General features: G+C 60.5%; 2 protein-coding genes across 3 annotated transcripts in view; one reads left to right on the top strand and one right to left on the bottom strand.

The window, feature by feature from the left end:
• Positions 1-915, top strand: part of TMEM255B (transmembrane protein 255B) — a 64,048-nt gene extending 63,133 nt beyond the window's left edge. Inside the window, exon 10 of the mRNA XM_063697606.1 lies at positions 784-915. The gene's annotated coding sequence lies outside the window, so the exon portion shown is untranslated. The remainder of the gene's footprint in view (positions 1-783) is intronic.
• An 83-nt stretch (positions 916-998) lies between these two features.
• The window catches only part of GAS6 (growth arrest specific 6), a 47,367-nt gene continuing 34,150 nt past the window's right edge, over positions 999-14,215 (bottom strand). Inside the window, exons 11-15 of one of the 2 annotated variants that reach the window (XM_055360277.2) lie at positions 9,184-9,348; positions 7,633-7,801; positions 3,848-4,023; positions 2,428-2,656; positions 999-1,467 (exon numbers count right to left, since the gene is read on the bottom strand). In XM_055360277.2, coding sequence (XP_055216252.1) covers positions 1,313-1,467; positions 2,428-2,656; positions 3,848-4,023; positions 7,633-7,801; positions 9,184-9,348 — 894 coding nt within the window. In that variant the 3' untranslated portion in view covers positions 999-1,312. Of the gene's footprint in view, positions 2,657-3,847; positions 4,024-7,632; positions 7,802-9,183; positions 9,349-14,215 lie in introns of both variants that reach the window. The other variant, XM_063697605.1, reaches the window with a different exon arrangement.

A 14,215-nucleotide genomic window follows, 5' to 3' on the forward strand; every position in this document is an offset into this window, starting at 1 on the left:
AAAGTGGAATCCCAGTTTGGGCCTCAGATGCTGAAACCCTCCCTGATCCCCCGTGTGGCCCCTGCAGTGACCGCATCCACCCTGGGGACCCATGTTTGGCCCAGACAGAGGCTCGAGCACAGGCGGCCACGTCCCACGGGAGCGTCAAGCCACGAGTCTTGGTCATCCCCTTGGGACCAAGGAGAAGCAGTGACTCTGTGGCCCCCACCAGCTGTGTCTCCGACATCCTTCCAGGAGGCAGGCGGGGTCCCCACCAGCTGCGACTCCGACATCCTTCCAGGAGGCAGGCGGGGTCCCGACTGCATTTCAGGCACCTGCCTGGCCACGTTCCGGCTGCCCTGACCTTCCCTGCAGACTTGTGGCCTGCTGGGGTCAGAGAGCACCAGTGACCGCTCCACCCCTTGCAGACAAGGAAGCTGAGGCTGAGGGACATGGGGACCCTGCCAGTGGGGACGCGGGAAGCAGGGCTGGCTTTGCTCCTGGCAAGCTCTACCCCAGACCGACACAGAGAAAGCAGTTTCCCTTTCTCAACAGAACACACTTGAGGCCCGGAAGCAAGTGGATCTGTGCAGGAGGGTGGGGATGGGAATGGCACAGGGGTGCAGGCGCTACCTCGGTGTCTTCCGGCCCTCGGTCCCAGCTCGGGGTCCCTCCCAGGCTAGCTCAGAGGCCACTGCCCCAGCAGCCTGCGTTTGTGTGCCAAGCCCTCACCGTGCCCTCCTCACTCAGCAATGACTGGCTGCCTGTGGTGGGGGCTGAGCAGGGCTTTCTCCGCATTTACAGAACAAGTAAACTGAGGCTCCAGCCCCTGCCGCCACTACCAGAGGAGTCAGAGGCTCCTGGGGAGCAGACCGTGGCCACCCAACCAGGCTGGGAGCAGAAAAGAGGGATCTTTGGAGCGGCTGAGCGTGCGGCCTGGAGCCCTGGCAGCCCCGCTCATCCCAAACGCTGCTACGTGTGGAGAACCCCGCGGGGAGCAGATGACGGCCAACACGGTGTTACAAAGCTTTCTGTAAATATTTTATTTTCCATATTTTAGAGTCAGAAAGAAGCGCTTGGTAATAAAAATAATAGAGAATTATTTTCTTCGAGCCCACTCTGCCCTGCGCCAGCCTCCCCGTGCCCGGGCCCACGGCTGAGTGCGCAGCGTCAGGGGCCCCAAGTCCATCTCACTATTTACAGATATGATACAGGCCGGGACGGTCACAGAGGAAAGCCCGGCTCTCAGCATGGCCCCACGTGGTGAGGAGACCCCAGGCTCCTCCCGGCTGTTTCGGACAGAGACTGAGAAGCCTGCGCGTCCCGTGGGGGCCTAGGCTGCGGCGGGCTCCACGGGGGGGCAGGAGTGGGCCGTGATGTCGCTGTGCTTGTACGCCGCCTCGTCCAGGTCCAGCGGCCTCCGGTTGACCTCCAGTGTCATGCAGCCGCGGTAGAATGCGGTGACTGGCGCTGAAGTCACCGGCACATCTGGGCCGCGGGGAGAGAACAAACATATCTTAGCAGGCCCAGCCTGGGTCCCAGGGCTCGCCACGTGGCCGGCCCCTGCCTGGCCCCCCCACCCCCGGCAGCGCTTGTGGCCAGCCCTGGGTTCCCTCTGAAAGGGCAGGATTTCCCTTTCTTCTCTAACTTCTCTGTCCCCGTTCATTCGGCTGCAGACCCGGCAGACAAGCAGGAGGCATCTGCCAGCCTGGGCTCTGCAGACGCCAGCCCTCCCCCGCTGGGAGCACAGACAGTCCCATCGGTTAAACGTGATCTTCTTCTGTGCCCAGTGAGTCATTCAGGCTGCAGGCCTCTTGGCTCGCTCTCATCCTCTTCAAAGCTCTGTTTATTAAAACTAAGTGGAGTCTGTGTCTGGCAGCCAAGACAGAAATCCTGCCGTTTGCCGCAAGTGAAAACCTGCGGGCAGCCGAGGACTTGCCGGCTCCCACGTGCCTTTCCGCTGACCCTCCCAGCTCACGGCAAGGACATCCCCAGTCCCAGCCTCTGTGCTGTGAAGCCCATGGGACATGGCGGGACGCCCTGCTGGACATGGGAGGGGCTGGCGGTCACTCTGTTCGCTGCTAACAGCTGTGGTGACAGCCGCGGGTCCCAACTGCAGCCTGGCCCGAGGTCTGCCCAGCCCTCTCCCCCGGGGCTGGTCTGATGGGTGTGGACGAATGCTCCCTGAAGATGCAGGTTCGTGGGGCCTGACTCAGGCCAATGCCGGCCCCCGTACGTGTTTCTCAGCCTCAGCCAATGACCTGACCGGCACCGAGACACCATAATGGCCACTAACGACCCACCTGGACTTCTCCTTCCTCTTAAAACACAAGTCCTCTTCCGCATTCACTACCAGAAACGCCAGCCTGTCCAGGTTAGATCTGGGGTGACCAAGCTGGGCCTCCCTGGAGCTCTTCACCCGGGTTGAGCGGAGCAGGGAGCACCTACCTGGCAGGCCGCCGGCAAAGGTGAGCACGGGGCTCCGCAGGTGCCTCTCGAGCACGGCCAGCCTCTCCTGCAGCTGCGCGGCGCTCACCTCGCTCTGGCCCCTGGTGCCGTCCACCTCCAGGGTGGCCTCACCGTCCCTCAGCGAGACGGTGACCACGTGCTCTTGGCCATCGCACACCTTGATCTCCATTAGGGCCAAGGCCACGTGCTCCACGGCCAGGACCACCAGCTGCAGGAGACCGAGGTGTGGTCAGGGCCTGCCGGCCGCCCCTACATGAGCTGTTAGGTCCAAGCTGGTCCTCACAGCTGCTGGCCACCCCTATGCCGCATGCCTGTCTCCGTCCAGGGTTCCCTGCAGCCCTGGGTCCAGATGCTCGCTGACTGTGGATGACACCCCCACCCCACCTGGGGCTCAGCTTCTCTGCACGTAAAGCCAGGGGCCAGCCTGGGAGGCTGTAGGGGAACAAGTGTGGCCCCCAGGTTGGGTGTGAGAGGGTCAACCCCAGCCCCAGGCACCAGGCACACACAGGACCGAGGCTGCACTTGACCAGGAACTGGGGTGGCCCTGATGGGGACCCAGGACCCAGCCCTGCGGTGGTGGCCTCCCAGCCCGGTGGGCACTCACGCTGGCACCGTAGCCCAGCAGCCCAGGGGTCAGCTGTTGCTACATAACAGCAGCTGTTTATTCCAGATGCTGAGATTGAGTCTGGCCCTGGTAACGAGCATTTGCATGAACCAAGCCTGTCACTGTCGTATCCCAGCAAGCGGGAGGGCTCTGTGGCCCCGGGGTGGGCAGACTTGGAGAACGTGAGCCTCTCTGGTTTGACCCATGTCTCCCTCCTTAGCACACGAGCGAGAGAATAAAACCTGTTTCTGTCACCTCTTGATTGTTCTGTGGGGAAAACAGCATGAGTCCCCCAGCCCAGGACAGCTGACTCATTGTGAGGACCGGGGGTTGGGGGACCTTGTCCAAGGGGCAGCTGCACTCAGCTCCACCCGGTGTCCCCCAGGGAAAGACGCTGTTGGGGGCACCGGCCAAGGTCACAGATCCGACTTTTCCAGGGAAATTGGAAAACTGAGTTTGTTGCTGAAATCATCTGACTTAAACACGAGAGACTAATTCAGATTGCTGTGAGCCACCATCTGCCCAACCGAACAGGGGAAAAGCTCCCGCACTGTGGGCCGAGTGTGGCTCGCAGGCGCCGGCCCCCTCAGCTGTGTGGCGGTGACCTGGTGTCCAAACAACCCCCGCAGCCCGAAGGGTGGCCCACGCCGGGCTTGGCTCATCAGACCTCTGGTCAGAGGCTTTGGGGGTCCCTGGGGATCCCACTGCGGGCCCCCTTCGTCCCCTGCCAGGGAGTGCGGCCCACGTACCCGTGGGTCGAGCCGGTCAGGACGCCCTGGGTGGCGGAGGCCCTACCTGCTTCTTGAGTTTCTTCGTGGAGTGATAGTCGACCAGGGCCACAGAGAGAGGCACGGCACGGAGGTCGGGGACCCAGAGCGCGAACAGCACACCTGTGTCTGCGGCTGGGCGGATGTGAGCCACGACTTCTATTTCCCAGGCTGATTCAGTCCCGACATCCAGAGGGGTCCGCACTGCAATGGAAGCGGTGCATTATAGGGTGGTATGCACGGTGGAGAGGCCACAGTGAGGTTGGAGCAGGGCCACGACAGATGCAGTCCCAGCCGCGGTGGGAAGCTGTGCAGACAGCCCCGGATCTGGGACGTGATGGAAAACTCAACAGACTGGTTCAGATCTTGGCCCGGAGCCCAGAGGCACCAGGGACCCCCAGGCTGTTTCTCCCTGGCCACACCAGTACCCCACTTCTAAATGCCCTGTAGGTGACCACCAGGCCACACAGACCTGTCTGAGGGGCCACAGGCTGTGCACCATGGGACGCAGGCCTGTCCCTGCCTCCCTCCGATGTCCTCTTGTTTCAGGAGCGCCTGGCAGCTCCTTCCTCAGAGCGTGCGTGGCCTCGTGCCTCGCGTCTCACCTGCAGCTTTCAGGTAGCAGCACAGGGCCCAGTGTGGGCCGAGAGTTTAAGACAGCATGCGGACAGGAGCCGTCATAAGCACAGTGGTCTGGGGTCTGAGCTGTCAGGAGCACGCGCGGTCTGGGGTCTGAGCTGTCAGGAGCACCGCGGTCTGGGGTCTGAGCTGTCAGGAGCACGCGCGGTCTGGGGTCTGAGCTGTCAGGAGCACCTGCGGTCTGGGGTCTGAGCTGTCAGGAGCACGCGCGGTCTGGGGTCTGAGCTGTCAGGAGCACGCGCGGTCTGGGGTCTGAGCTGTCAGGAGCACGCGCGGTCTGGGGTCTGAGCTGTCAGGAGCACGCGCGGTCTGGGGTCTGAGCTGTCAGGAGCACGCGCGGTCTGGGGTCTGAGCTGTCAGGAGCACGCGCGGTCTGGGGTCTGAGCTGTCAGGAGCACGCGCGGTCTGGGGTCTGAGCTGTCAGGAGCACGCGCGGTCTGGGGTCTGAGCTGTCAGGAGCACCTGCGGTCTGGGGTCTGAGCTGTCAGGAGCACCTGCGGTCTGGGGTCTGAGCTGTCAGGAGCATGCACGGTCTGGGGTCTGAGCTGTCAGGAGCACGCGCGGTCTGGGATCTGAGCTGTCAGGAGCACGTGCGGTCTGGGGTCTGAGCTGTTAGGAACATGTGTGGTCTCCCAGGGAGAATACCACGGCATATCCTCTCCACGCTGAGCCCTCCGTGGACTAAGAAGCCAGAAGAAAAAACTTCCGCCCTGTTTTCAGTGTTTCTATCTCACCCAGAATTCCAAAGTCCTGATAAAGAAGCTGTTTTAGGAAAAAGGACCCCAAATCACTGTGTGTACAGACTTGTGATCGGGCGCCTCGCACTGCAGGCTGAGGTTGGGGTCAGAGTGAATTGTGCTGGTTTCCCTGTCTCTTTCCCACGGGGCTATGTGCGCCTCAAACCCACATCGCCTGTCCTGCCTGTCCCTAGCTGGTACCCGCCACATCAGTTCTCAACAACCATTTATGGCACTGAAACACACAAAATCAGAAAAAGTAACAAAAATATTGCAACAGAATCAAAAAGTAACAACAAAAATTCTCCTGTTTGCTGGTCTTCCCATAACCTGTGAAGGGAGAGATGATGGTGTTCTTTAAAATGGAAGCTCCCAGCCGGGCGCGGTGGCTCATGCCTGTAATCCTAGCAATTTGGGAGGCTGAGGTGGGTGGATCACCTAAGGTCGGGAGTTCGAGACCAGCCTGACCAACATGCAGAAACCCCATCTCTACTAAAAATGCAAAATTAGCTGGGTGTGGTGGCGCATGCCTGTAATCCCAGCTACTCGGGAGGCTGAGGCAGGAGAATCGCTTGAACCTGGGAGGCGGAGGTTGTGGTGTGAACCTGGGAGGTGGAGCCGAGATCGTGCCATTGTACTCCAGCGTGGGCAACAAGGGCGAAACTCCGTCTCAAAAAAAAAAAAAAAGGAAGCTCCTGACAGGAGGCTAGGCACATGTTGGCCATCGGGGCTTCACAAGGGCACCGGCCTCTGCTCTCCTCTCCCCGGGAAGGTTTCCCGGCTCCACGTGGCCCCTTGCATGGAGGCCGCACAGACCTGGAGATCTGCAAGCCTGAGCCCAGCAGAGTCGCTGCAGAGTGAGCCAGGCCAGTACTACCATTCCCAGCAAGTCTCCTCTGTCTTGTAAGAGACGTTACTGGTATAGTTTGAGATTCACTGGAAATGCATGGAGCTGTAACTGCTTCTGTCCGGATAGACCAAAACGGGCCGGCAGACGCGGCCGGCAGTCACTGGAAATGGCCCCTGTGATGCCTGCATAAGGTTACCCCTGAGAAATGTGTATGACATTAAGTGGAAAAAGGATTTGAGCATTTCATATGACATGATTTCGTGTCAAACATTATGATGATGCTCTAGATTTGTAAGTCCAAAAATCAAGACTGAGGGAGAACGCGTGTGCACAGTCAGCCCGGCCAGTGGCAGACGGCGCTTTTCTCAGATGCCTTTCCTGACACGGTCACGCTTTTGACACCCAGGGGGAGACGGTGACACTGGATCTGGCTCAGGATGGGGCAGAACCCTCCCCTTTGCTCCACGTGGATCCCCTTGAACTTGGGGTTCCCGCTGGGTGCTTGAGGGCCGGCAGCCCTGAGATCTGACGGAGGGGGCACTGCCTGCCTTCTGTGTGTGGGGGCTTCACCATAAACAGCTCGGTGTTCAAGAATAGGGCAGGGCTGTGGTGCCCCAGTGGGGTGGGAATGTGAGGCAGGGTGGGGCCAAGCAGTAACACTATCCTCACAGCAGCCCCCCAAGCCTGCACCGGGGAGGGCGGCAGCATGGCGTTGCAGGACTGGGCCAGCAGCTCACATCCACCCTGTCCTCCCTTTTTCAGGCCTAGGTTCACTGTCCCCCAGGCAGCTTCACTGCTGTTTTTAGACACCTCCCATTGTAGCTGTCTCACCGGATCATCGGTGACCGCAGTGTCCACCATGTTACTGAGAGCTTCCCTGTGCCCCGGACGAGTCCTAAGGCTGTGCTGTCTCTGGACTTTCTGCAAAGGACCCTGTAAGGCTCCCAGCCTCCCCGGCCTCGCAGGCACCTTCTCTCCCTGGCCTCCCAGCGCCAGCCTCGGCCTCGCAGGCACCTTCTCTCCCCAGCCTCCCGGCACCGGCCTCGCAGGCACCTTCTCTCCCCGGCCTCCCAGCCTCGGCCTCGCAGGCACCTTCTCTCCCCGGCCTCCCAGCGCCAGCCTCGGCCTCGCAGGCACCTTCTCTCCCCGGCCTCCCGGCACCGGCCTCGCAGGCACCTTCTCTCCCCGGCCTCCCAGCCTCGGCCTCGCAGGCACCTTCTCTCCCCGGCCTCCCAGCGCCAGCCTCGGCCTCGCAGGCACCTTCTCTCCCCGGCCTCCCGGCACCGGCCTCGCAGGCACCTTCTCTCTCCGGCCTCCCAGCGCCGGCCTCGCAGGCACCTTCTCTCCCCGGCCTCCTGGCACTGGCCTCCCAGGCACCTTCTCGGCACATCTCTCTCATTTCTTCTTCACTGGCTGACTCTGAACTGGCAGCCTCTGCCCGCACCTCCGCCCACCCCGCCCTGCCCTGGAACCGAAGGAGCCTCAGCTTGTCCTGACGCTGCCATCTGAGGCCGTCTGCTTGCTTTCAGTGTATGCCTGTCTGAAGGTGCAGCCACAGCCACCCCAACGGTAAGAGCCAAGACTTACTGTAGTCCAGGCTGTAGAAGGCGAAGCCACTCCCGGGGTAGAAAGAGCCTCTCTCCGTCACCGAGAAGCACTGCATCCTCGTGTTCACTTTCACCGTTTCCTGGATGGTGGTGTCTTCTCCGTTCAGCCAGTTCCAGCTCCTCATGCAGCCATCCAGACGAGGGTTTATCTGGAAAGGCAGAGAAATCTCCGTGGCTTCCTGGGAGTGAGAAGCCCCATGCCGGATGCCCCAGTCCCATCGGTGGTGGCCATTTCACAGAAGGTTTCTTCACTTTACACAACGACTCACTGCAGAATACCTATTTCCACCGGTGTATGCTCAAGAACTAAAGGTTCATTTTAAAGCTAGGAAAGGACTGAAAAGGCCAAGTGGGTCTAAGGTGGAAGAGTATGGATTGTTCAACCACCCAACACCCACGGGAATTATTCAATATTCAATATGGCTGTGGGCAAATCAGGGCAACCCCCTTATCCGTGAAACGAGGAGGGTCCAGCCAGGCAAAGTCCCAGCACCAGGCAGTCTGCGGGCCTGGGAAGCAGGTGCCCCTCACAACACCGAAGGTCCCGGCACCAGGCAGTCTGCGGGCCTGGGGAGCAGGGGCCCCCTCACAACACCGAAGGTCCCGGCACCAGGCAGTCTGTGGGCCTGGGGAGCAGGGGCCCCCTCACAACACTGAAGGGGTGGCTTCAGCACAGGCACTGCCGACACTCAGCACCCAAAGACACGAAGACATGCGTGCCTTTCTCCTGCCTGGTGTGGAAGTGAAAATACCCAGGATGAAGGCTTAGACATCAGCGCGTGGGGGCTGGAGACACAGGTCGGGGGCACGGGCGTGTGCTGTGCTGAAGGGGAGAGAGGGCGGGACCTGGAGGAATGGCCCCCACTGACCGCCCACCATGGCTGTCTTCCCCTTATGAGACTCACGGCAGAGTTACAAAACCCAAAATGTTCTTGGAAATTGTCCAAAAAAGTTTACTGTTCTGTTAAAGAATAATTTCGGCCGGGCGCGGTGGCTCACGCCTGTAATCCCAGCACTTTGGGAGGCCAAGGTGGGCAGTTCACGAGGTCAGAAGATCGAGACCACAGTGAAACCCCGTCTCTATTAAAAATACAAAAAAATTAGCCGGGCGTGGTGGCGGGCGCCTGTAGTCCCAGCTGCTTGGGAGGCTGAGGCAGGAGAATGGCGTGAACCTGGGAGGCAGAGCTTGCAGTGAGCCAAGATTGCGCCACTGCACTCCAGCCTGGGCAACAGAGCAAGACTCCGTCTCAAAAAAAAAATAATAATTTAATTGTGTCTTATCTCCATTGAAAAATAGACAACTTTATTATCAATTCAGATGAAAACTTAGGTCTCATAAAAAGAGATGGTAAAATTAATGACATAGCTGTACAGTGACTTTGTCAAACTCTAGGAAACCTTTCCTTCCTCTAGGTCCTCCCCACACCTGGTTAATGGTAAACACAGGGCAGGGTGTGACTGAGGCTTCCTGACACCGTTCCTGGGATCCCAGCACACAGCGCGTCTACACAGGGACAGGTACAGTACTCACAGGCTGCACGAGGTCCTTCTCATGGAAGGGAATACCTCCCACGGTGAGGTTCAGATGATACAGTCCTCGCTCCGGTTGGAACAAGTCCCCGGCCACCGCGATTTTCATGACAGCGTCCCTGTTGACCTTGATGACCAGATTCCGTGCCAGCTCCTCAACAGAGATCTGAAGAGAGGCAGCGCCATGAGAAAAGATGGGAGTGCACGTTCTGAAGGGGCTCCCAACTGCAGAAAAACCACACTCATCCTCTCCTGAGCCAAGAGGGTCCCGACCTCGGGGAGGCCACCTGATCCTCACCTGGGCCAAGAGGGTCCCAATCTCAGGGAGGCCACCTGATCCTCACCCGGGCCAAGAGGGTCCCAATCTCAGGGAGGCCACCTGATCCTCACCTGGGCCAAGAGGGACCTGACCTCAGGGAGACCACCTGATCCTCACCTGAGCCAAGAGGGTCCCAATCTCAGGGAGGTCACCTGATCCTCACCTGGACCAAGAGGGTCCCGACCTCGGGGAGGCCACCTGATCCTCACCTGGGCCAAGAGGGTCCCAGTCTCAGGGAGACCACCTGATCCTCCCCTGAGCTAAGAGGGTCCCAATCTCAGGGAGGCCACCTGATCCTCACCTGGGCCAAGAGGGTCCCAATCTCAGGGAGACCACCTGATCCTCACCTGGACCAAGAGGGACCTGACCTCAGGGAGACCACCCGATCCTCACCTGGCCCAAGAGGGACCTGACCTCAGGGAGACCACCTGATCCTCACCTGAGCCAAGAGGGTCCCAATCTCAGGGAGGCCACCTGATCCTCACCTGGGCCAAGAGGGACCTGACCTCAGGGAGACCATCTGATCCTCACCTGGGCCAAGAGGGTCCCAATCTCAGGGAGGCCACCTGATCCTCACCTGGGCCAAGAGGGTCCCAATCTCAGGGAGGCCACCTGATCCTCACCTGGGCCAAGAGGGTCCCAATCTCAGGGAGACCACCTGATCCTCACCTGGGCCAAGAGGGTCCCAATCTCAGGGAGGCCACCGGATCTTCACCTGGGCCAAGAGGGTCCCAATCTCAGGGAGACCACCTGATCCTCACCTGGGCCAAGAGGGTCCCAATCTCAGGGAGGCCACCTGATCCTCACCTGGGCCAAGAGGGTCCCAATCTCAGGGAGGCCACCTGATCCTCCCCTGAGCCAAGAGGGTCCCAATCTCAGGGAGACCACCTGATCCTCACCTGGGCCAAGAGGGACCTGACCTCAGGGAGTCCACCTGATCCTCACCTGGGCCAAGAGGGTCCCAATCTCAGGGAGGCCACCTGATCCTCACCTGGGCCAAGAGGGTCCCGACCTCGGGGAGGCCACCTGATCCTCACCTGGGCCAAGAGGTTCCCAACCTCAAGGAGACCACCTGATCCTCACCTGGGCCAAGAGGGTCCTAATCTCAGGGAGTCCACCTGATCCTCCCCTGAGCCAAGAGGGTCCCAATCTCAGGGAGACCACCTGATCCTCACCTGGGCCAAGAGGGTCTCAATCTCAGGGAGGCCACCTGATCCTCACCTGGTCAAGAGGGACCTGACCTCAGGGAGACCATCTGATCCTCACCTGGGCCAAGAGGGTCCCAATCTCAGGGAGTCCACCTGATCCTCCCCTGAGCCAAGAGGGTCCCAATCTCAGGGAGACCACCTGATCCTCACCTGGGCCAAGAGGGTCCCAATCTCAGGGAGACCACCCGATCCTCACCTGGGCCAGGAGGGTCCCAATCTCAGGGAGGCCACCTGATCCTCACCTGGGCCAAGAGGGTCCCAATCTCAGGGAGTCCACCTGATCCTCCCCTGAGCCAAGAGGGTCCCAATCTCAGGGAGTCCACCTGATCCTCCCCTGAGCCAAGAGGGTCCTAATCTCAGGGAGACCACCTGATCCTCCCCTGAGCCAAGAGGGTCCCAATCTCAGGGAGACCACCTGATCCTCCCCTGGGCCAAGAGGGTCCCAATCTCAGGGAGACCACCTGATCCTCACCTGGACCAAGAGGGTCCCAATCTCAGGGAGACCACCTGATCCTCACCTGGGCCAAGAGGGTCCCAATCTCAGGGAGACCACCTGATCCTCACCTGGGCCAAGAGGGACCTGACCTCAGGGAGTCCACCTGATCCTCACCTGGGCCAAGAGGGTCCCAATCTCAGGGAGACCACCTGATCCTCACCTGGGCCAAGAGGGTCCCAATCTCAGGGAGACCACCTGATCCTCACCTGGGCCAAGAGGGACCGGACCTCAGGGAGACCACCTGATCTTCACCTGAGCCAAGAGGGTCCCGACCTCAAGGAGACCACCTGATCCTCACCTGGGCCAGGAGGGTCCCAATCTCAGGGAGGCCACCTGATCCTCACCTGGGCCAAGAGGGACCTGACCTCAGGGAGACCACCTGATCCTCACCTGAGCCAAGAGGGTCCCAATCTCAGGGAGGTCACCTGATCCTCACCTGGACCAAGAGGGTCCCGACCTCGGGGAGGCCACCTGATCCTCACCTGGGCCAAGAGGGTCCCAGTCTCAGGGAGACCACCTGATCCTCCCCTGAGCTAAGAGGGTCCCAATCTCAGGGAGGCCACCTGATCCTCACCTGGGCCAAGAGGGTCCCAATCTCAGGGAGACCACCTGATCCTCACCTGGACCAAGAGGGACCTGACCTCAGGGAGACCACCCGATCCTCACCTGGCCCAAGAGGGACCTGACCTCAGGGAGACCACCTGATCCTCACCTGAGCCAAGAGGGTCCCAATCTCAGGGAGGCCACCTGATCCTCACCTGGGCCAAGAGGGACCTGACCTCAGGGAGACCATCTGATCCTCACCTGGGCCAAGAGGGTCCCAATCTCAGGGAGGCCACCTGATCCTCACCTGGGCCAAGAGGGTCCCAATCTCAGGGAGGCCACCTGATCCTCACCTGGGCCAAGAGGGTCCCAATCTCAGGGAGGCCACCTGATCCTCACCTGGGCCAAGAGGGTCCCAATCTCAGGGAGGCCACCGGATCTTCACCTGGGCCAAGAGGGTCCCAATCTCAGGGAGACCACCTGATCCTCACCTGGGCCAAGAGGGTCCCAATCTCAGGGAGGCCACCTGATCCTCACCTGGGCCAAGAGGGTCCCAATCTCAGGGAGGCCACCTGATCCTCCCCTGAGCCAAGAGGGTCCCAATCTCAGGGAGACCACCTGATCCTCACCTGGGCCAAGAGGGACCTGACCTCAGGGAGTCCACCTGATCCTCACCTGGGCCAAGAGGGTCCCAATCTCAGGGAGGCCACCTGATCCTCACCTGGGCCAAGAGGGTCCCGACCTCGGGGAGGCCACCTGATCCTCACCTGGGCCAAGAGGTTCCCAACCTCAAGGAGACCACCTGATCCTCACCTGGGCCAAGAGGGTCCTAATCTCAGGGAGTCCACCTGATCCTCCCCTGAGCCAAGAGGGTCCCAATCTCAGGGAGACCACCTGATCCTCACCTGGGCCAAGAGGGTCTCAATCTCAGGGAGGCCACCTGATCCTCACCTGGTCAAGAGGGACCTGACCTCAGGGAGACCATCTGATCCTCACCTGGGCCAAGAGGGTCCCAATCTCAGGGAGTCCACCTGATCCTCCCCTGAGCCAAGAGGGTCCCAATCTCAGGGAGACCACCTGATCCTCACCTGGGCCAAGAGGGTCCCAATCTCAGGGAGACCACCCGATCCTCACCTGGGCCAGGAGGGTCCCAATCTCAGGGAGGCCACCTGATCCTCACCTGGGCCAAGAGGGTCCCAATCTCAGGGAGTCCACCTGATCCTCCCCTGAGCCAAGAGGGTCCCAATCTCAGGGAGTCCACCTGATCCTCCCCTGAGCCAAGAGGGTCCCAATCTCAGGGAGACCACCTGATCCTCCCCTGAGCCAAGAGGGTCCCAATCTCAGGGAGACCACCTGATCCTCCCCTGGGCCAAGAGGGTCCCAATCTCAGGGAGACCACCTGATCCTCACCTGGACCAAGAGGGTCCCAATCTCAGGGAGACCACCTGATCCTCACCTGGGCCAAGAGGGTCCCAATCTCAGGGAGACCACCTGATCCTCACCTGGGCCAAGAGGGACCTGACCTCAGGGAGTCCACCTGATCCTCACCTGGGCCAAGAGGGTCCCAATCTCAGGGAGACCACCTGATCCTCACCTGGGCCAAGAGGGTCCCAATCTCAGGGAGACCACCTGATCCTCACCTGGGCCAAGAGGGACCTGACCTCAGGGAGACCACCTGATCTTCACCTGAGCCAAGAGGGTCCCGACCTCAAGGAGACCACCTGATCCTCACCTGGGCCAGGAGGGTCCCAATCTCAGGGAGGCCACCTGATCCTCACCTGGGCCAAGAGGGACCTGACCTCAGGGAGACCACCTGATCCTCACCTGAGCCAAGAGGGTCCCAATCTCAGGGAGGTCACCTGATCCTCACCTGGACCAAGAGGGTCCCGACCTCGGGGAGGCCACCTGATCCTCACCTGGGCCAAGAGGGTCCCAGTCTCAGGGAGACCACCTGATCCTCCCCTGAGCTAAGAGGGTCCCAATCTCAGGGAGGCCACCTGATCCTCACCTGGGCCAAGAGGGTCCCAATCTCAGGGAGACCACCTGATCCTCACCTGGACCAAGAGGGACCTGACCTCAGGGAGACCACCCGATCCTCACCTGGCCCAAGAGGGACCTGACCTCAGGGAGACCACCTGATCCTCACCTGGGCCAAGAGGGACCTGACCTCAGGGAGTCCACCTGATCCTCACCTGGGCCAAGAGGGTCCCAACCTCAGGGAGACCACCTGATCCACACCTGAGCCAAGAGGGTCCCAATCTCAGGGAGACCACCTGATCCTCACCTGAGCCAAGAGGGACCTGACCTCAGGGAGTCCACCTGATCCTCACCTGGGCCAAGAGGGTCCCAACCTCAGAGAGTCCATGCTCATCATCTGGGCCAGGAGGGCCCTCGATGCATCAATGTGGTCACCAAAACCTTTCCTCATAGAAAACCTATAAAGTCGAACGCTAGATATGCTATATTC

Source organism: Gorilla gorilla, chromosome 14 (assembly GCF_029281585.2).
Source record: "Gorilla gorilla gorilla isolate KB3781 chromosome 14, NHGRI_mGorGor1-v2.1_pri, whole genome shotgun sequence".
Classification (NCBI taxonomy): domain Eukaryota; kingdom Metazoa; phylum Chordata; class Mammalia; order Primates; family Hominidae; genus Gorilla; species Gorilla gorilla.